This window comes from Caretta caretta, chromosome 14 (assembly GCF_965140235.1).
Source record: "Caretta caretta isolate rCarCar2 chromosome 14, rCarCar1.hap1, whole genome shotgun sequence".
NCBI classification, from domain to species: Eukaryota; Metazoa; Chordata; order Testudines; family Cheloniidae; genus Caretta; species Caretta caretta.
Window position 1 is genome coordinate 6752760 of NC_134219.1, and position 22950 is coordinate 6775709.

Genomic DNA, 22950 nt, shown 5'->3' on the forward strand with positions numbered 1-22950 from the left:
GAACCACAGACTCAGAATGGAAGCTCTATGGGGCATGGATTATGTCCTTTTATTTAACTGTCACATGTCATTTCCACAAGCACGGCACAATGAAAATAATAATAGCAATAAATATTAGAACACATTGTAAACTGATTTAAATTTCAAATCATATAATGTTCCTTTGGCATATATTTTTTCCGTTGAAATAAAATTGGTTTATTTATAAATTTAAATAGAAAGCTAATTACTCACAAAGCATAGGGATTGGGAAGGGAGCACAAATGTACCTTTGTGAAATAAAGTGCAAAAATAATCCCGAAAATTGTACACAGTGTGAAACCTGGCCCACCAGACTTGCTTTGGGGTGATGATGGGAAGAAAGCAATTTAGCAGCAACAGACTAAGGAAGTGTCCTAACAGGATTATATAAAGAAAATTGAAAGCATAATTGGGTCTTGGTAACCGTAATTAAAACAATACCCTGCCACGGGAAATTAAACCCATCACACACAACACATCAATTAAATCTGTACTGCTTTGTCTCTTTTAACCAGGTTCTTTTCATTCTGTTCCTAATTTAAAGTACCCAGACACCATTTCCTGATTCTCTAGGAGAAGACCAAGTAAAAACTCACTTTGGTCCTGATCCTGCAAATGACTCTACACAAACACACCCCTGCACCCACACGGAGACAACTGCAGGTTAGGGGCCTTTGCGTAGGGAATCTGTGCAGGTACTGGGGATGGACTCCTCTCCCTGATTTAGTGACAGTGCCTGGAGAACGAGCAGAACCGTTCCATATTTGCAGCTTCTACTTGTGAAAACTGTGTCATCCTTACATGGGGGTTTTGGCCACTGACTCCTCATTGTCCAATGCTCCTATTTTTCCAATGCTAGAAAAAAATCTAAATAAAATAAACACCACAATCCTCTGCAAACATTTAGAATATATATTTTAAAAACTACACGTTAGGCCCAGTTTACAAGATGTTAAATGTGCTTCTGTACATTAGCGCAATTAAGATTAAAATGTACCTTGATTTCTGATATGAGAGCAGCAGAGACCAAATACTGTAAGGTCATGGCAGAAAGAGTTACTGTCTGGGGAAGGAGGGTATAAAGGTAAAATGTTCAGTGACAAAGGGATGGATTTTTATTTACAGATCCTTACAATACAGTGAATGACCCATATCAAGTTACAACAGTTTTAGAAGTAGTCAGCCTGAAAATAACTCTTTAAATAGAGGAGTATGTTTTCCCTTTGATACTACATACATCCTAGAGCTTTATTTCTGCAAGACATCAAGGCATTTTAATACCCACTCTCGACACTCCTTAAATGCTTCCACAGGTTTCAGCAAGCCCATCTTGGCTTCATTTCCGAGTTCAGCATCTATTCCACTACTATCTTCTTCCATCCACCCCAGTAACGCCTAGAAAAGACACACAAGCTGAATGGCCATTCATGTTTCAGATGAACACTGCACCAAATTGAAATATTGAGAAACTCCAAAATTGTTCGCTCCCTCTCTCCATTATATTCTATTGGTAACAATAAACCCAATTTATATAGATTAGGATCTTTTCAACAGGCCAACTGTGTATACAGCTATTCTGCCTTCCATCTTAAATACACAGAATTGTCAGTGTAAGTAGCTGCTTCTCTAGCTCACTACTTAGTAGAACAAGTAAACACTTAGTTTCCAATAAACCACCGGCCAGTATTCTGCATAAACAATTATCTTTCTTTGCATGTCTCAAACCACAGTTTCCTCCAGAGGCCATGAACGTCTGTGCTCCTGATTTCTTAGTCTTGTAAGTACTGCAGTCGGGGACCAAAAAGGCACCAAGAAAAAAGCAGACACAAACTACAGTTTCCATAGCAATGTTTCAAACAATTAAAGTGGCAGAAACAAAGGCAAGCAAAACGTTTCTTCATTCTGCGCACAGTTGTGGGATTCACCCCTATAAGGGGTCAAAAGGTTAAAAACCTCTGCCTGGATAATGAATGCTAATTACTGGATAATCAAATGTCATGCTCTTTGGCATGGGAAAACAGCCACAGCGATCTGTAAAGAATTCCCCCATATATAGCGTTGTACAAGTAGTCAGGTGCATCATGACAGAGAAAGAAGATTCTCACTTTCTCTGAAGCATCAACTGTTGGCAGGATGCTAGACCCGCAGCAGAAGTGGTCTGTTCCTCAGTGGCAAATCCTTTCATTAGTAAGCAAGATCTTTGTACCTGGTATCTCTCCACAATGTGAAAGCCAACGGCAGACTGCAACTTGCGCAGACAAATTGGACACAGGTCCAATGGGCGTCGGTCTGATTCCTCCAGGTGATTGGAACCCTGCATCACACACTGCAGCCACTGACAGTGATGGAGTCCAAAGATGTGCCCAATCTCATGGGTCAGGGTCTGAAACACAGGTCTTATTTTGCAAATTATTGTAATCTATATTTTCCCCTCTTTCTTCTACTCTGCCTACACTGGCAGTACCCATTATAGCACCTTACAAAATGGGCCGATGATAAAACGGTTCCACTTCCAACCCACTCCAAGACAGAGCAACAGACCTGGTACGGGGCTGGTACCAATTTTAGTTACAGAAAAATGAAGAGGATGGCCCCGTAGTTAAGGAAAGGAGGTGAGCGCTCATTTCCCAGCCCCACCACAAAATTCCTGTGTGAACTGGGTGAGTCACAATTGCTCTGTGCTTCTGTTCCCCAGCTGCAAAATGGGGATAGTAATACTTACTTTCTTCCATCCTTGTTCTGTATGGTGGATTTGGGCTCTAAGCTCCCTGAGCTAGGGACTGTCTCTTCCTATGTGTTTGTACAGCAGCTAGCACAGTGAGGCCCTAATTTCAGCTGGGGCTTCTAGACACTATTGTAATAAAAACAAGATATCCCGCTCCCCAGAATATGCTCAAGGGATTAAAAAAATGTTTAATGTTTGTTTAAAAGGATAATTCTTCACACTTCTACATAGTGTTACCATCCAGGGAGCTCAAAGTACTTCACAAACAATAGCAAACAAAGACTCGCAGCCCCAAATTGACCCACAGAGGTTGAGTTTACTGGCTTTCAAATTAAGGATTTACTCTATTTTATTTAATTCAGTCTGGAGGTACCCTGTGGCTGGGCTCTGGGGGGGATAGGAGTTTCGGGTGTATTAGCTGGTGTGGGGGCATGGCTGGGCTCTGCGGGGGGAGGGATTGTAGGTGTCTGGCCCCCAGCTGGGCTCCGTGGGAGAGGGGACAAAGAAAGAGGATTGTCATAGGGGTTTCTTTAACTCTGAAGGAATCTTTTTGTGTCTCTGTTTTGTTATAGACATACTTGCTGACAGGTATTTTTTAAAAAATTACCAAAATAATTGAAACTGGTGTGATTATGTAGTGTTATTCTGACAAATAAAATTTGCTGAATTTTAAAATATTGTATGCAGAATTTTTATTTTTTTGGTGCAGAATTCCCCCAGGATTTAATATACACAAGTGTAAGGAATATCAGCTTGAACATCCCACCTGATCTCAACTGCAGGGCTCGAGGATGAAGAGACAGATTCTGCTGTCATTTACACTGGTGTAACTCCATTGACTTCACTGGAGTTACTCCTGATTTACACCAGCAAGAGGCGAATTAAACCCTTAGAAACAAAAGCTATTTTTATTTCCAAATAGAAATGTAAGACTTTCAATAACTCTCTAGAGCCCAACAGGCACCCACCTTGCAGGACCTCAGAAGCAGCATACTGTTGATTGCAGGAGTGTAATAGCCATCAAATATTGAATAGTCTGCTGAGGGAAGCTTCTTGACACTCTGCAGTCTGCCTTTGTAGCTCGCACTATAAAAATCACTGTCATACCTGGCAAAGCTGAAGATCCCCATTCCTTAAGAAGAAATCAAAAAGGAATTCTATTAGAGAAGACACTGTCACAGTTCAGGTCAACTGCCCCTGTATTCTCGTTCCGTGGTCTCTTGAAGGCACCCACACTAGGCTTTTGGCTCCTCAGCCATCACCTCTTTTGAGCAGCCATCTCTCTCTCCCTCCTGACCAGGGGTTTTCCACTCTGTACAGTTTCCTGCTTACACTGTGATAGTCCCAGCAAGCCAGACTGCCTATAACACAGGGTGACCAGACAACAAATGTGAAAAAATGGGACGGGGGTGGGAGGTAATAAGAGCCTATATAAGAAAAAGACCCCAAAATCAGGACTGTCTCTATAAAATTGGGACATCTGGTCACCCTACTATAACAAGCCATCGTCTGCGCATTGGTTTTCCTGTGAAGACTCATGAACAGCGTAATTGCCAGCAGTTATAGGTTGATCCCTACCAAATTCATGTCTGTGAAAAACATGTCACGGACCATGGAAGAAGTCCTCCCCCATGAAATCTAGCTATTTGAGGGGAGGGAGAGGGGCAGGGCTGGGGGCACCCCAGCCAGGGACTCCTACTGTTCCCTGGGCTCCAGCTGCCAGGGTGGGATGGGACATACTCTTTCCCTGCACAGCCGCTTTCAGGGGGAGACCAGGCCTACCTCCGGGTATCTCCCCCTGCTGCAGGAAGCTCTGCGGCAGCAGTTGGGCTCTGAAGGCAGCACAGATGTGAGGCTGGCAATCCCACGACCCCCCTACAACAGCTCTGTGACCCTCCACAACCTCTTTTTGGGTTGGGATCCCGACAGTTACAACACCATGAAATTTCAGATGTAAACACCTGAAAATGTGAAACTGACTAATTTTCAAATCCTATGGCCATGAAATTGACCAGAATGGACAGTGAATTTGGTAGGGTCCTAGTTATAAGCTATCACACAGCTCCTTATAAGCAAGCACATATATTCTTCAGGTGAAAGCATTACACAAAAAACATATTAAAACAATAAAAGAACCTCCATGCGTGCTAATAAGCTCTCCAGAGGTCACCCATCAGTCTTATGGGGACTCAGTAAGCCAAAGTTCTTCCAACTCCTCCTTTGAAGGATTAGGGCCTCCTTTGGACAGAAGGTCCTGTTCATTTACTGGATAAGAAAGGTAGCCCTTAGACAGTTTAAACTCAGGCTATTTATCCAAAAGTCCTTTCTTGTCTGTTAGTTTCTGGAGAATCACAGAATTATAGAACTCAAAGGGAACACAAGAGGTCTTCCAGTCCAGTCCTCTCCACTCATGACAGGACTAAATATTATCTAGACCATCCCTGACAAGTGTTTGTCTAACCTGCTCTTAAAAACCCCAAATGACGGAGATTCCACGACCTCCTTGCGCAATTTATTCCAGCACTTAACTACCCTGACAGTTAGGAAGTTTTTCCTAATGTTCAACGTAAACTGCCCTTGTTGCAATTTAAACCCATTGTTTCTTGCCCTATCCTCAGAGGTTAATGAGAACAATTTACCTCTCTACTCCTTGTAACAACCTTTTATGTATATGATCCAGTTTGAACCAGAATATGTGAGCCTCTCGAGGTGGTGGCACTTCTCTGGGGGTGTTACCTGAGTGAATTTCCCTAATCTCTTCACCTATGTTCTTATTTCCTGGAGGAGTTGTGGTCACTCTCCCCCATGGAATTGCATACAATTCATAGCCCACAATGATACATAAACTAACTGATCTGAAAGATATTGCAGGGAATTGACATATCTGTCACAGACACCACAAACACAACTGTGATGAAACTTATAATGATCTGAAGTCCTAGATTTGCTATTTTAAGTCAATGCCAAAAGAGCACTTCTATGTTTTAGGTTACATTGTGTTATATACACAGAAGTCTTCAAACACGGGAAACATCAAAATAAATAATATACATTGTACCCTGCACTTTAAAATCACCATTTTGCTTTGCCAGTTTATGGCTCAGCACAGAAGGACAAGTAGATCTACCCTGATCAATTTCTGAGCAAGCTAGCTACTGTTTAGCAGCCTACTGGTTTATAGCCCTGGAAGGCAGTACAAGTAAAAGCAACCTCTCAGAAGTCAGTAAAAGCATTTTACATGTACTACTAGCGACCTCTTCTGGTCAAAGAAGGGTTTGGCAGAGCTCAGAGCAAAGATCTGGGGGAAAAAAACAAAAAGCAAAAAAACCCTCTTGCACTCAGATTCCCTTCATGTTTAAAAGCCCAATTAATCTTACTCATGTTGAGTAGCATTTCCGCCTCTGTGTAAACCCACTGACGTCGGTGGAACTACTCGTAGGAGCAAGAGTTGCAGATGTAGGTGCTAAATAATTGTCACATATTGACAGTGTAATACAATCTTCAAAAACAGGGAAAACATATACTTAGGGTCCCATAGAGCATGATTGTGCACACACACTGTCTTTAAAAAAGTCACATGGATTATTACTGTTAATATTTTCCACTTATATAGTGTCTTTTCATCTTACCATGCTTTACAGACATTAATTTCATGTAGGGATACACTGTGACACAGAGAGATTAAGTAACTTGTCCAAGGCCACAGAGAAAATCAGGGGCAAAGGCAGGATTAGTATCCAAAACACATGGCTGCCTGTCTTGTACCTTAACCACAGGACAATATCATTGAAATGCATTATACGACGCAGGATCTATGCCACAAATACAGTACATTTCCTTTCCAAATAATGAATCCAGATCTTCCTTGCAGTGAGTCCAATATATTCCCATTGTGCTGATTTTTCTGAGTTGTCCAATCAAAATTATTGCAGGAATAACTGAAGTACAAGGCACCTTACTATTGAGCGTTTCCTGTATGACAGGTCCCTATGAAAAACAACGTAGTGGGACACTGAACCTTACTAGGCTATTTATGTCCTTTTGGATGTTATAATTAGCAATGTGATGATGAAGACACGAGGCCAGAGCCTCGCACGATTCTTCGCTGAGAATGGAACATGACTTCTGTGGCACAACTGATTCACAGTGACCCAGAAAGGAGTGGATGACTCAGGTCTGTCAGACACAATTTACAAGGCTCTCTTCCCCACATCCATGTGTGTAATTATCAGGGGCATTTGGTGCCGACTTTAAATTAACCACCCCAGGATGTTGTAAAAAACAAGAACAGTCCATTTGAAAATCTATTCCTGCAGGATAAAATCCTGATGTCAACAATAGGAGTCCTGCATGTAAGAGGTCAGCAGGCCTATACCCCACATGATCAACAATTTCTACTGAGAATCATTGCTGATTTATAATAAAGAGAGAATTGCTATGTACAGCAGACGCAGAAAGAGAAACAATAATGTACACACCTAAGAATGTTCAGGGCCTTAACTCTGCGCTGCAGCATGGGAGTCCCACACCTGGCTCTCACTCCTCAGGTTTGAGAGGGGTACAAATGACACAGGAGGAAAAAACTTTGCCCCGAGGGAGGAATTGCCTTGTGTTGCCCTATAATGACCCATCTAGCTGACCATGTAACAGCAATGATGGGCCTCCAAAAAGTATCCATCCATGCGTATCCTGTCAGAAGGATGGTTGAGTTAAAAGGTCCGGAGGATGGTAACGTTAAAATGGGGTGTGTGAAAGCAAAACTTTCCAGTCTCCCTAAGAGACATGGCCCAGAAGGACACAGCCATTCCCAGGGAGAGGGACTGACATAAAAAAAAATAAGTAAGATTACAATCACAGTTAAAGCTCCCCTTGCACATAAAGAAAACGCAGTACAATATAAACAAGTAGCGAAAAGGGCAGATGCCCACTATACCTAGGGGTCAAAAGGAGAGCTCTAGCTCTGCATTTCCCAGCTGTGTGTGTGTGTCACGCTCTGACATTCCCCTAATGAGCTTTAGATCTGATGATTTTCCGTGTGTGGTTTTCTTCATGACACAAAACAGTACAGATCCTGATAGGTACCAGTCATCTACACTACCCAATAAAGTCAGCAGGTGTTACAGTTATTCAGCACCTCTGAGGAATTTCACCATCATGTTTAAGTTTACAGACAAAAAATGAAGACTGCCAGACATTAAACGTAGCTTGAGAACTTGGAGTGGGATTCACAACAGTACTTAGGCACCTAAGACATACTTTTGGCTCCCCTGCAATCCACAAAATTCCCATCAAACTTTGTAAGTGCCTAAACTCACTGGACACCTAAAGTTTTTCAGGGTAAAAGTTCACTACCACAGTGAAGTAATGCTTAATTCTATAGTGCAGGAGCCCTGCAGAAATGAACTCAAGTGGTAATTCTACAAATGGTGAGAGAGTCTCCAAAACTTGTGCATGATGTCATCATAAGATAGGTTTTGAATATGGGTACTTCAACATTTTCCCAGTACATTTTATCTAATTGAAAATCTGCACAACAGCAATTAAGAGTCAGGCTACAGTTTAGTCACAGAGGTCATGGAATCCTGACTTTCAGCGAACTTCATGACTCCAGCCTATGGTGGTTGGGAACTGCAGGGAACCCCATCGCCCGTGGGGGCAGGGAGCTGTGGGGTACCTCTGCCAGCTCTGGCAGCCCCTGGAGCTCCAACCCACCACAGGCGCAGGGTATCTCACAGCTCCTGGCTGCCGCAGGGGAACCCCCAGATCTCCCAGCCACAGCGGGGGAACCCCTGAGCTCCCAACTGCCGCAGGCGGCAGGGGCCCTTGGAGCTGCTGATGGAACCCCCAAACTCCTGGCCACCATGGGCAGCGGGGAACCCCCAAGCTCCCGGCCACCACGGGTCCCTGGAGCTGCAGGTGATGGGGTACCCTGTAGCTTCCAGCCCCCACAGGCAGCAGGGGATCCCCAGAGCTGCAGGAGGCAGGGGTACCCAGCAGCCCCCAGCTGCTGCAAGCAGCTCCTAGCCCCTGCGCAGCTGCCCCACTTCAGGCAGCGTGGGGACCCGCAGATCCCCATTTTGTCATGGATATATTTAGTAAAAGTCAGAGACAAGTCACGGCTTCTGTGAATTTTTCTCTTTTGCCCATGACCCGTCCCTGACTTTTACTAAAAATATCCGTGACAAAAACTCAGCCTTAATTATGAGACTTCACACATTAGCAATAAATACACATATTGTATCAGCATAAAACACCATATAAACAACTAAAGTTCATCCAAAGAACACATGCAGTTAGTCAGAAAGCCCCTGGTGCTGCATGTAAAATATTGTTTTTACAACATTAACACTTTATTTGAAATTTGTGGAGAATATTAAAGACTCCAACAGATTATTTTACACGTCTCAAACTTCACTCAGATTTTAAATTTAGAGTTTGCAAATTTGGAATGGTATCAGGTGATTTACTGTATAATAAGGGATTACAGACTTCTCTCCTAAACCAGGATTATGAACAAAGGTGCACAATAGGACATTTTCTGTCTACTTAATGTCAGAGAGATAATATGGAGAGTTACCACTATTTCTTAGTTAATTTCAGCAATTGCATATGGTCTTCTTTGGCACAGGAGTTTATGCTCAATTAGTTGAATTTTCTGAAGGGTCTCAGCCACAGGCTTGAGTCACCATTGCATTACTCCAGTTTTAAAGCTGGCATAACTCTTCTGAAACTAGATGAATGGAGTTACACCACTGCCAAAGGGACACTTAGCAATGGGGAAATCAAGCCCCAAATCTTTATCTTTGAACCCACTGTTCGGCCATGGAAAAATTTGCAATTTGAGCACAAACAGCATTTGCTTCGCATTCACCATTCATCTGAGTGGACACCAAACACAAACAAATGTTGTCACAAATATATGGACCACCGTTGAAGATGTGGTCTGTGTCACAGAAACCAAACACAATGATCCATACTGCCATGCAATTAAAAAACAATTATTAAAACAACCAACTACAAAGCCAGAAGCCACATGCTTGATCTTTACATTATGTTAATCTGTTTAAATTGCTCATGAAAGACTGAGAGAACAAAACTTATTTTTCTTTTTTTTTATTATATTTTCATCAGGTTTAGACAGATTTTTGCCTCCCCAATCTATTCATTTTAATTACCCAGTTGTTGAATAGGAAGCTTAGGCACCTCACTCAGCTTGGTGGATGGCAGGGATATTCTTGGATTTTCTAGGTGCCAGAAGTGAGGTGCTGTGTCGTGTTTTAATGCCTAAGTCCCTTCATGGATCCCACCCTCTATGCTTAGCCACTGAATAGAATGAGTGCAATTTCCTTTTTAGAATCTCTGCCCTTTCTGAAGCACAGCTACATGAATACAGATTGCTATTGTTAAATGCTATTCCAGCATAAGCAAGCACATAGCTGGCATACGCAGCACACACTATGGTGCAGGTGGAATTCCAACTTCCATTCTAATCACTCCTTTTCAATTAATAATTATTTTCTTAAATTAATTTCTTTTAGGCTGAAATTCTACAGGCTTTGTTGAAGCTCAGGGGTATTTTGCGGCTGTGTGTGTATAAAGTTTTATTAAAATCAGTGCAGACATTTTGACATTTAATAAAAAAAAAAAAAGACCTCTTCCAGGATGTATTATAGATTGTATTAGTCTTTTACAGCCTCCAAAAGTATGGGAGGTGCCTTGCAGTATCAACCAGAAGACATAGGCCTTGCTTCAAACAATGTACAATCTTGACCCTGAGCACCTCCATCTCCCACTGGCTGCAGAATCTCTCAGCATCTCCCAAGATTGGACCATACTTTATAATGCACAAGAGCAGGGGATAGAGTTAAGGCTGAGCTTTCAACCTTAATGCAGAGATTCTGACTGATGGCTTAATTTTTCAGTGTTAAAACTGCACTATTACAAAATATCATAAAAATGGTATTTAAAAAGTTACCTAAAAGGGTAGATAGGGCTGCTCCAGGCAACTCAAGTTTAATAAACCAAGTTGATGTTTCTATTTCAACTAAAGAGATCTAGTTCTTGATACTTGTCTCATTTTGGGTTCAGAGGTCATCTCCACCTAATAAAAATGCACTCTGAAGGCATATTTTGTGGCAGGCAGGCAGTTCTGAAGTTAGGACTCTAGTAGCACTGGGAAACACATCCTTTCAAGGCAGCTCTGGATATCAGTGGATGAGCTTGTGCACTGGGCCTATGTGCGTGGTCCCTGCATTTAGTTTAGAATTTGGATCATTGTTTTGGTCCTGTTTTATTTTTGTCTTATTCCATTTGCTCATTTTGTTTTATTTTTGGTTTGGAGTTGTTTTATATTTTGACTAACATTTGGTTTTCCCAAGTTGTTGGTCATAGCCATATTAGGGCCAATCCTGAGACTGATGTCAGTGGCAAATGAGCACATTTCAAAACCTCCCAGATTTGGGCCCTAAGCTGTATTGCCTAGTTCAGGAATGTACTTAACTATGGGGCTAAGTTTAAATGTGTGAGAAGTCTAATTCAAGTCCACAAGGCTACTCACAGACTTAGTCACATGCTTAAGTGCCCTGCTGACTTGGAGCCTGTGCCAGGTTTTTTCACAGGTGATACATAGATAATTTAGATTCTTCATTTCTGGAGTCACCTGGCCAATATAGGGGAAATAAAAATGAAAAAAGAACACTGAAATGGAAAAATACTGTTTAAATTAAAAATATACATAATGGGGCCAAAATCCTAACTATGAACCTTTTCTCAGGTGAACATGATAAGTCAATAGATTCTAACTTATTTAACAAAATACTGTTTGAAAAGAATCTCAATTATAAAAGGAAGAATCAACATATATAAAAATTCCAGATTCACCACACGTGTAAATAAAGGCAATTCCACTGATTTCTATAAAAAGAAAAGGAGTACTAGTGGCACCATGAGACTAACCAATTTATTTGAGCATAAGCTTTCGTGAGCTACAGCTCACTTCATTGGATGCTGTAGCTCACGAAAGCTTATGCTCAAATAAATTGGTTAGTCTCAAAGGTGTCACTAGTACTCCTTTTCCTTTTGCGAATACAGACTAACACGGCTGCTACTCTGAAAACTGATTTCTATGGGAGTTTGGCAAACAGAGGGCTTGCTGAATCAGGCCCATAAGCTGGTAATTGAAGAATGAGTTAAATCAGAAGCACCTATGCAAACTAGATTTGATTGCTAGCAATCATAAATTCATAGATATTTAGGTCAGAAGGGACCATTATGATCATCTAGTCCGACCTCCTGCGCAACGCAGGACACAGAATTTCACCCACCACTCCTGCAATAAACCTCTCCTATGTCTGTGCTATTGAAGTCCTCAAATTGTGGTTTAAAGACTTCAAGGAGCAGAGAATCCTCCAGCAAGTGACCTGTGCCCCATGCTACAGAGGAAGGCGAAAAACCTCCAGGGCCTCTTCCAATCTGCCCTGGAGGAAAATTCCTTCCCGACCCCAAATATGGCGATCAGCTAAACCCTGAGCATACGGGCAAGATTCATCAGCCAGATACTACAGAAAATTCTTTCCTGGGTAACTCAGATCCCACCCCATCTAATATCCCGTCACAGGCCATTGGGCCTATTTACCATGAATATTTAATTACCAAAACCATGTTATCCCATCATACCATCTCCTCCATAAACTTATCGAGTTTAATCTTAAAGCCAGATAGATCTTTTGTCCCCACTGCTTCCCTTGGAAGGCTGTTCCAAAACTTCACTCCTCTGATGGTTAGAAACCTTTGTCTAATTTCTAGTCTAAATTTCCTGGTGGCCAGTTTATATCCAGTTGTTCTTGTATCCACATTGGTACTGAGCTTAAATAATTCCTCTCCCTCTCTGGTATTTATCCCTCTGATATATTTATAGAGAGCAATCATATCTCCCCTCAACCTTCTTTTAGTTAGGCTAAACAAGCCAAGCTCCTTGAGTCTCCTTTCATAAGACAAGTTTTCCATTCCTCGGATCATCCTAGTAGCCCTTCTCTGTACCTGTTCCAGTTGGAATTCATCCTTCTTAAACATGGGAGACCAGAACTGCACACAGTATTCCAGGTGAGGTCTCACCAGTGCCTTGTATAACGGTACTAAAACCTCCTTATCCCTATTTGAAATACCTCTCCTGATGCATCCCAAGACCGCATTAGCTTTTTTCATGGCCATATCACATTGGCGGCTCATAGTCATCCTATGATCAACCAATACTCCAAGGTCCTTCTCCTCCTCCGTTACTTCTAATTGATGTGTCCCCAGCTTATAACTAAAATTCTTGTTATTAATCCCTAAATAATCAGACTCTGGAGAAACAGACAGAGCTAGTTACACTGTGCTTTGGACAGATGTCAGCCCAAAATCTACTTGAACTTACGTCCAGCAATCCCCAATGAAATCAATGCAGCTGTTCAATTATAACTGAGTATAGCATTGGGCCCATGGCAAGATTGCTCTTCATGCCAACTAAGCCTTGCAGTTAAAATATACATGCCCACTAAGCCCTGCCATTAAGCAAACCATTTTACCCAGTCACTGGCCAGATCAGATTTTTCAAGCATACATGTTTTTGGAATAGCTGAGAAAATGTTTAATATTTTTGCTTTGAATAACACAGGCATTCTATTTTATGGTGAAAAAGACAAAGAGCAATATTTTGAGGTGTAGATTTTGAGTATCATAGACTAAAGGCTGTTGTGGTACCTGAAGTGAACTCATGCTGCAAATATGCGAACACAACAGAGAGGGCCTGAGCTTCCTTTCACTAATGTAGGAGCCACTTCATTGCCCTTGATGTACTGACTCCTAATTTACAGTGATGTGACACCAGACTCAGTACCAAACAGTCTAAATGTTATGACTTTATGCATTTAAAAAAAAATGCACATTAACAATCATTTGTTTTTCTTGCAACAGAAAACCACAAGATAGAGACTAAATTAGTACTCCTTGGGAACCCCAAATTCTGATTTTATGTGATCGGGAGATTTAGGAGTACAAGGAAGACTAGATCATAACACTGCAAGGTTTTAAGTTATTTTCATTTAAAATTGTACACAACATAAAAATGTACACAACATTACATCTGCTGAGTGACTAACCTGTTAAAGTCTTTCTTATTTCCAGTATACCTAGTGAAAGACATCGCCCATATCTTAGCCTGTTCGGTAAAGTGTGTGATAGTTCTTAGTGTACTCAAGACTGGGAGTCACCCTGTTATCCCCTACCTCCAGTGTGAGGAAGTCCTGCCAGTGCCTGGCTGGACGTCATCTCCCTAACAATATCAGCCTTTCAGCCACTCAAGCACTCTCCTCTGGTCTATGCCAGCCCTAACTTCACCTTGCAGGTGAACAGTAGGTACACCCCAGTCCCCAAGTCCCTTTGGATCATTCCCCTGCGACAGTGGCAACTCACAGAAATCCCAGATCCTCTGCTCTCAAAGGAGCAGTGTATTCCAGTTTTATCTTAAACCACCACTCCTGTAAACCACAGAGCCCTTGTGAGTACTGAAATAAACTTAATACTGTTTTATTAGAAGAAAGAATAGATTTAACTAGAAACAAGAGAGAGCAGTGGAAACATACGATTACAATGCAAAACAGAATCACAAAATGTGAACTTGGGTCTATATTTATTAATAAATACCTTTCCTACCAAATAAAGTAGGTTTTTCCATAGGTGTCGACTTCTTCTGGCGCCAGTGGGTGCTCGACCCCCCTCTGCCCCTGGCCCAACCCTGACTCCACCCATGCCCTGCACCCATTTCAACCCTTTCCTCAAATCCCCGCCCTGGCCCCGCTTCTTCCCCACCTCCTCCCCTGAGCACGCCACGTGCCCGCTCCTCCCCCATCCCTCGCTACAGCTGTTTGGCCGGGGCAAGCGCTGGGAGGTAGGCGGAGGAGCGGGGACGCGGTGTGCTAAGGGGAGGAGGAGGTTAGGCGGGGTGGGAAGGGAAGCTTGGCTGCCGGTAGGTGCAGAGCACCCACTAATATTTCCCTGTCAGTGCTCCAGCCCTGGAGCACCCACAGAGTCGGCACCTATGGGTTTTCACCCAAAGTTCAGTCTGTTGCAGAGCTGTCTGGTTTAGCAAGAACCATCATCCAAACATGCATGAAAACACCCCCATTCCACAAGTTTCAGAGTAGCAGCCGTGTTAGTCTGTATTCGCAAAAAGAAAAGGAGTACTTGTGGCACCTTAGAGACTAACAAATTTATTTGAGCATAAGCTTTCATGAGCTATGGCTCACTTCCTCAGAACTTCCTTAGTGAATGGATCTAGAGGGTTTTTCCTCCTGTTATACTGAAACCAAACTTTTGTTTCTATTCAGAAGCAGGGCAAACCCCTGTCTTGTTGTAAAGTCCCTTTTTTTTACCTTCAAGTGGTTTCGATTGTTTGCAGTTGCCTCTGATGGTTTCCCATTCAAAGTCTTACTATTGCAAAAGCTAAACTCAGCCTTGCCTTGCATCCTCAGCTAAACAGCAAGGGGTGACAACTCCCTCATCCTAGAATAGGCATTACCCCGTGACTAATTTTTACTGCAAGTCATAAAGCATTCTCTCTCATTTTATATATATATATCCATCCCATACATACATCTCACAATGATCATGAATCTTGACTAGTTATGAGTCTTCTATAGATACCTTACATGTTTCTCTTTATGGATAAATATCCTGTACAACATGTTTGGTGTACTGAATTTGAGGTGAGAGTTGTCTGCAAAGAACAGAGGACCATTGCCAAGGGGTCTTAGTGTCACAGAAGGTCCTGAGTCTTTGTAGCAGCAACTCACTATTTTTGGCTGTTCTTTTTCAGCCCACCCTCTGCGTGTGGCAGTAAGAAATAAAAAAAAAATAGGTGATTTGGACAGACATTGACATGTTCTGAGCTGGGTTTCAGTTCTTTTGGCAGCAAAGCCTTCTTTATTTGCATAAGATTTTGTTTGAAGAAGAAAAATGCACTGTTTCCAGAGTATGAAAAATGACATCTTGAATATGTAAATTCAATTTCTTTGGTACTTCTGTAACTCTGTAAAACAAACACACAGAAACCAACACCAACCCAACTGTGTCAACCAAAAAATCCCCTTTAGGGCTGCGAACTTATCCAACGAAATTCAGTATAGAAAGGGAAACATATTTAAAGTTATGAACAAAGTTTTAGGGATTTTTCTTTTAACAGTGGATCAAAAATGTTTCTTACTTTTTGACTGTCTTTTGAATGTAGTGATTTTGAACTGTATGAGTTTGAACAATATCACATACTATTTTTAAAATTATATACCCATAAATTATACATCAATTCAATTCATATTTATCCCATATTTATCATATTTTATGCACATTTTAATTTGATTTATTTTCATAGTAAATTGATTCCTAGCATTTTGGAGTCGTTTTAGTTTTCTCCACTGATATACTCCTGACATAAAATTGAATACCTTCTGTCAAAGAGGCTTGTCCAAAGACAAAATTCCAGGACTCCCTTGGATAAAGATCTATCATTGTTATCCCAACAATACAGAAAGCATCTTCTTTTGGCTTTTTCTTCTTTAGGTATTTCAAGAGGTCCCCTGCATAAACAACAGAAAACAACTCCCTTCAACAGAAGCATGAGTCACCACAGAAGAAAGCTGTGAAAGCAGTCAGAAGATTACACCAGTGGTTCTCAACCTGGGAGGTACTCAGAGGTGTTGCAGGGGATACATCAACCCATCTAGATATTTGCCTAGTTTTACAACAGGCTACATAAAATGCAGTAGTGAAGTCAGTACAAACTAAAATTTCATATTGACAATGACTTATTTGTACTGCTCTATATACTATACACTGAAATGTAAGTACAATATTTATATTCCGATTGATTTATTTTATAACTATATAGCAAAAATAAGAAAGTAAGCAATTTTTCAGTAACAGTGTGCTGTGCCACTTTTGAATTTTTAGGTCTGATTTTGTAAGCAAGTAGTTTTTAAGCGAGATATAACTTGGGGGTACACAAGACAAATCAGACTCCTGAAAGAGATACAGTAGTCCAAAAAGCTTAAGAGCCACTGGATTATGCAATGTAGGTGTCCAGCCACATTACCAATCTGGAGCCACTAATGCTGCTAACATGAGGTCAGACCCTCTAAACCCTCCATACACCAATTTCCATTGGAAGTTCTGCTTGCAGGATTGGTCTCAGGATAAATTGGGGCTTGTCAACACACTGTATTAGTGCACAGAAAGCTACAGCACACTAGAGGCTTGTCTACACTTGCAATTTACAGTGCTGTAACTTTATTGCTCAGGGGTGCGAAAAAAGCACCAATGTAGACAGTGCACCAGCGCTAGTAGCCACATTTCCAGCCCTGGTAGCTACACCCTTTGTGAAGGTGGTTTTTTTAGAGCGCTGGGAGAGCTCCCACGACCACTCAAGGCACTGAACTTTGCCAGTGAACAAGGCACTGGCTTTGCGAGTGTAGACTAGCCCTAGCTTGCTGTGCACTAAGTTGCCATGTGGACCCTGCTAAAGGGCACTGAACGTTCCATAATGACCTTTGGCAAAGCAATAAGCCTAGACAAGCCCTTAGGGTAGATAATATTTTTCTATTCAGTGCAGTGAATTATTGTTTTAAAAGAGTGGTCAGGCTGCTTAATAAAGGTAGATGCTTGAATCTATTGCAGGTTAAAAGTCCTAAAAGTCAGAGGGACAGTTGGTGGTCTCAGCAAAGTTTCTAGTAGTCACATCACAAAAATCACTACCATGACCGACATTCTAAGGGTCAAAAAAGATAGTGTTAGAAACGTAAGATCGGCCATACTGGTCAGATCAAAGGTCTGTCTAGCCCAGTATCCTGTCTTCCGACAGTGGCCAATGCCAGGTGCTTCAGAAGGAATGAACAGAATAGGTAATCATCGAGTGATTTCATAGCAATATCCAAAGAAAATGTAGCTCAGCCTAAACTAGCTGGGCATCTATTTGATCTTTAGACTCATACAATACATTTGTGTTAGTTTTAAATAACTATTGTTCAAGACAAAACTACTTGGCTAGCTGACCATTTGGTTAGTTAGGGAACTAAGTGATCAAGCCTGAATGCGCTACCAGGCATGTGTTATATCGATATAGCAGAATGACTCAGCTGCTTTTTTGAGGCCTGATTCGGATGCCCTTATTTGAACGAATAATCCCACTGATAGCAACGGAACTTCTCACATGAATAAAGGTTGCAGAATCAGGTCTGAAACCAGAGCTGAGATTAGGATCTCGCTTTACTGAGTCCTAGACTTATGCTCAAACAACTAAACCACACTTCTCCACTACACTGTAAGTCACATGACTGGAGATTCTGGTGAGCTGCTAACAAAGAATCTGAAGTTATCCATCCTTCTCTCTGTCTGCCTATAGCACTGATATAATCCCCCACTGTAGTAGCTGAACACCGCACAATCTTTAATGTATTTATCCTCACAACACCCCTGGCTTAGAGTTTCAAGAAACTCAGTGTTCATTTCTTTATTATTCCAATCTTTTAGCAATGAGGCGATTCCAAACTTGATGCTGTTCTTCTCCTCCCTACATACCTGCATGAATCTGTAGATTGCATGTGTACTCATTCACTCGAAAACCACAACCTGTGTGTGAAACAGGAATCGGCTCCAGGATTTTTACAGATAGGCCATAGTAAAAGGCTTCACAATAATCCTTCAACCATTTCATATAATCCTCCGTACTAACTTTAGTGTCCCCAAACGAACCTATATAAGCAGTCCAAAATAACATCAGGTTATAAACCTGGTATGGCAGTTCATTCAATCAACTCATATTTTTTAAAAATCCCCCAAAAGAATGATAACTTTAATATTCCCTCTTATTTCAGGTCTGTTAATGAACATCACATTTACCCCAAGTTATCAAAAGAAAATATAAGCAATATTATAGAACACGGCACAAACACAATTGTAACCTTTCACCATTTCCATGCAAATCCAAGAATGCCTCTCTTTATTTTATTAACTTCTATTCCCTTAGCCCAAAAACAAAGTGACAAAGTTATTCTGCTGCAATACTCCAAGATACTATATCTCATAACAATGATAAAGCAATGTTCGGGACAATTATTGTACAGTAATGAAGTGGGAGGTTTGTTTGTTTTTTAAATAAGGGCATTGTTTATCACTGTCAAGTGCTGTGATACATGATATTAATAACAGCCAAACAGTACAATGCTACCCACAAGAGGCAACACAGAAACTGACGTCAGTGCTGTAGACTGCAATAGTGAATCCATTACTCATAACCGTAATTAAAATTTCAGCTTCAAGAGTAATGGCAACTCCCATAAACAGCTGATCAAATATGGATGGAGTAGGGAAACTGAAGGACTGAGGTTTAGCATACTGTATTTGTTTGTTGGTTTGTTTTTACCTTCAATGGGTTTCTTTTCCCAAGATTATGACTGTTCCTGTTTTTCTTAAAACACAATTTTCTACACAAGTTAATCAAAAACTGTGAAAGCTACCAGGAAATAGACTTAAAATCAATCTATATTATTTACTGTGATCCTCAAAAACATCTCTGTGCACCACACTACAGAAAAAACATATTAACAGTAATTTGCATTTCTATAGCACCTTTCATCCAAAGGAATCAAAGCACATTGTAAACACTGATTAAGCTTCACAATACTCCAGTAATGCTTAATTAAGTATTCACCATTTTAAACATGGGTAAACCGAGGCACAGAAGGACCTAATCCTACAAGTAATTATGGATAACTTTAACCTCTACTCACATGAGCAGTTCCATGGACTCTAATAGGACTACTTGGATGAGTAAAGTTAAGCTCATCCATAAGTGCTTGCAGGATCTTTCCATAACACCATAGCTGAATGTCTGAATCAGAAATAAAACCCAGGCATCCTGACTGCTCTAACCACTAGACCACTTTGTCTGAGATCTATTATGAAGTCTTTTTATTTGAAAATTGGAACATATAACCTAATTAGTTCATATTTAATGGGACAGGCATATTAAAGACAGATGGTTTGGTTCTGCGATCACAGTTAGACATTACCAATGGGCTGTACATAAATGGCATTTTTCTGAGATGTCAGTCTGCTTCTGCAAGGATCGTTATAAAACTGTTCAAAGTCCTGGGTGGGCTCAGGGTGTGAGGAGATCCAGTCTGACTCCGAATGCAGAGTGATGGGTCTGAAGAGAACACTGTTTGGCTGAAATGCTTCATTCAGCAAACACTTCTCACTTGACTCAAGATTCTCATACAGCTTCACAAGCTGCGTGTTCTTGGAGATCAATGCTGTCTTCAGGACCTGCTCAGAATGTTTAATTATCTTCATCTGACCAAAGGGAAAGAGAGAAAAGACCAAAAGCATTTATAAAATCCAGGTTTCATACCTAGCATGTATTATAAAGAGCCTCCTTCCTTCCTTGACCACCACCTGATGACCCCCAGACTCTCATTCCTTTTCTGAGGAGCTGGTAAGCTAACAAGCTGTTTTCCGCAGCCTGCTGCTAGCTAACCAGCCAGGATTGTTCAGGCACAGGCCATTTAGCTTCCTCTTTTCCCTACCATTTCCATACCCAGCCCCCATACACATAAGCAGCTTCTGCTTTTTGGAGGGGAGCAGGACGGGACCAGCATGGGAAAGTTTTGCTGCGAACTCACAACTCCCAGTCTAGTTCTATGTATTATGTCATTCCCTCACTTCATTCTCTGCTTTAAAAAATCCCTGTTGCTACTATACAAGTCCTCCTTTTCTTTTTAGATCAGTCTAGTGGCTCTCACTGCAACAAGATCTTTAGAACTGATTCTGATCTCACTTGCTCCAATGTAAAAAACAATGTAACTCCCTCAGCTGACTTCAATAGGTTTACGCTGATGTAGGAGAATCAAGACCAGGAAGCTGTTTCTTCTGTAAGTTTAGGCAATGCTATCAATGACTGGCTGAACGAAAAGCATTGTGACAAAAACCCCCACAAACAATTCATCATTATGCTGTGGGTGAAGCACTTATCAGTATAATACAAATGGATGCCAATTTCCCCGCCCCCAAGGACACTTCTGTTAATCATCCACCACTTAGGATAGTATCTTGCTATCTCATCTCTTGTATCTTCATCTGTGATTAGGGGACTCTGGGTCTGAATGCTTGACTGCAAAGTATTAAGATGGCTTTGATAACAATTGTGCCTGCACTGCAAGGTGCATTAGGAAATATAAAGTAGACTCAAAAATTAAGAGTAGAACACAATATAGACATATATGTGTATTTTATTTAAACACACTTTTGATTGTACTCATTGCCGTTTTTTAAATGAGAAAAAGAAAAGTAACAGATGCAGAGAAGGGGGACAACTTTTTTATCTGTGTTGTTCAGACCTCAAAGGGGGACACTGAAATTCAACCCCTTATCCCTACACACGCCAGGGTGCATGGGGTTAGTGCAGAATCCACCTCACACCCCCAAACACATATCCCTAATCCCATAACCACACACCCCACAGCAACCCCAATTACTTCCCCACACAGATCCCATTACATTCCACCACAGCCACACATTGTGCACAACTCACATTACATGTCCCACACATCAGTCCCAGCACTCCTCCCACACCCGTCCCAGCATCCCCCCTAGCTAGGGTTGCCAACTCTCTGGGATTGTCCTGGAATCTCCAGGTTTCAAAGTAGCAGCCGTGTTAGTCTGTATCTGCAAAAAGAACAGGAGGACTTGGTGCACCTTAGAGACTAACAAATTTATTTGAGCATAAGCTTTCGTGAGCTACAGCTCACTTGATGCATCCGATGAAGTGAGCTGTAGCTCACAAAAGCTTATGCTCAAATACATTGGTTAGTCTCTAAGGTGCCACAAGTCCTCCTTTTTGTGAATACAGACTAACTCGGCTGTTACTCTGAAACCTGTCATTAAGGTGCCCCAATTACTCCTGTTCTTTTTGCTGGAATCTCCAGGAATTAAAGGTTAGGTCATCTAATGAAACCTCCAGGAATATGTCCAACCAAGGTTGGCAACCCCTCGCCCCGCACAGTGGCCCCCACACCCTCCCAGCATCCCCCAACCACACATCCCTCCCAGGATTGCCCCTTGCCCCCACAGCATGGCTCCCACACCTCTCCCAGCATCCCACCGGCCCCCACAGCACCCCACAACACTGCCAGCATCCCCCTCGCTCCCCTCCCAGCATTCCCTGACCTCCACAGCACCCCCTGCGCCAGAACCTTCCCAACGCCCCCACAGAACCCCCCACAACCCTCCCAACACCCCCCGCCCCACAGAGCACCCCCTGCCCCCCACAACCCTCTCTGTACCCCCTGCCCCGCACAGCGCCCCCCACAACCCTCCCAACACCCCCCGCCCCACAGAGCACCCCCTGCCCCCCACAACCCTCTCTGTACCCCCTGCCCCGCACAGCGCCCCCCACAACCCTCCCAACACCCCCCGCCCCACAGAGCACCCCCTGCCCCCCACAACCCTCTCTGTACCCCCTGCCCCGCACAGCGCCCCCCACAACCCTCCCAACACCCCCCGCCCCACAGAGCACCCCCTGCCCCCCACAACCCTCTCTGTACCCCCTGCCCCGCACAGCGCCCCCCACAACCCTCCCAACACCCCCCGCCCCACAGAGCACCCCCACAACCCTCCCAGCATTCTGCAGGTCCCACTCACCTCACCCCCGGCCCGGCCCGGCCCGGCCCCACACCGCCCCGCCCAGCTGCCGGGCCTGGGCGCGGCCTTACCCTCCTACCCTAGCGCCCGGAGGCGGGGTGCGGCCCTGCCCGCTCTCCCAGCGACGCCGCAGTCGGGAGGGCGGTTCCCGCCCCGCGCCGCCCCAGCCGGCCGGCGCGCCGCCAGTCAGGCCCCTAACGCGTCAGAAATCGAGGGCGGTCAGAGCGGCTGCCGGGGAAGAGCGGCCGGAGCTCTTCTTCGGAGCTGCCCCCCCCCGGATCCCTATGGGGCCCTCACATCTCCCTGACCCCCACAGTGCCACGCCCCCTCCCCCATAACCCCCCCACCCCCCTTATCCCCATGGGGCCCCCACATCTCCCTGACCCCCACAGTGCCACGCCCCCTCCCCATAATACCCCCACCCCCCAGCATCCCCTCATCCCCCCCCGTATCTCCATGGGGCCCCCCATCTCCCT

The 22950-nt window shown here is 43.0% G+C and overlaps 1 protein-coding gene across 4 annotated transcripts; it reads right to left on the reverse strand.

Annotated features, from left to right (window-relative positions):
* Positions 1–19: 19 nt before the first annotated feature.
* Positions 20–22642, reverse strand: AMZ2 (archaelysin family metallopeptidase 2). Of its 4 annotated transcripts, none has more exons than XM_048818975.2 (7): positions 22554–22642; positions 19846–20128; positions 18353–18526; positions 16225–16356; positions 3715–3878; positions 2228–2404; positions 20–1416 (listed from the first exon to the last, which is right to left on the reverse strand). In XM_048818975.2, exons 2-7 carry the CDS (start codon positions 20126–20128, stop codon positions 1270–1272), a joined length of 1077 nt encoding a protein of 358 aa, XP_048674932.1. In that variant the 5' UTR covers positions 22554–22642; the 3' UTR covers positions 20–1269. The 4 variants fall into 4 exon arrangements, with proteins under 4 accessions (XP_048674932.1, XP_048674933.1, XP_048674931.1 ...); XM_048818976.2 differs by having other exon boundaries at positions 22546–22627; XM_048818974.2 differs by having other exon boundaries at positions 22475–22623.
* Positions 22643–22950: the final 308 nt, after the last annotated feature.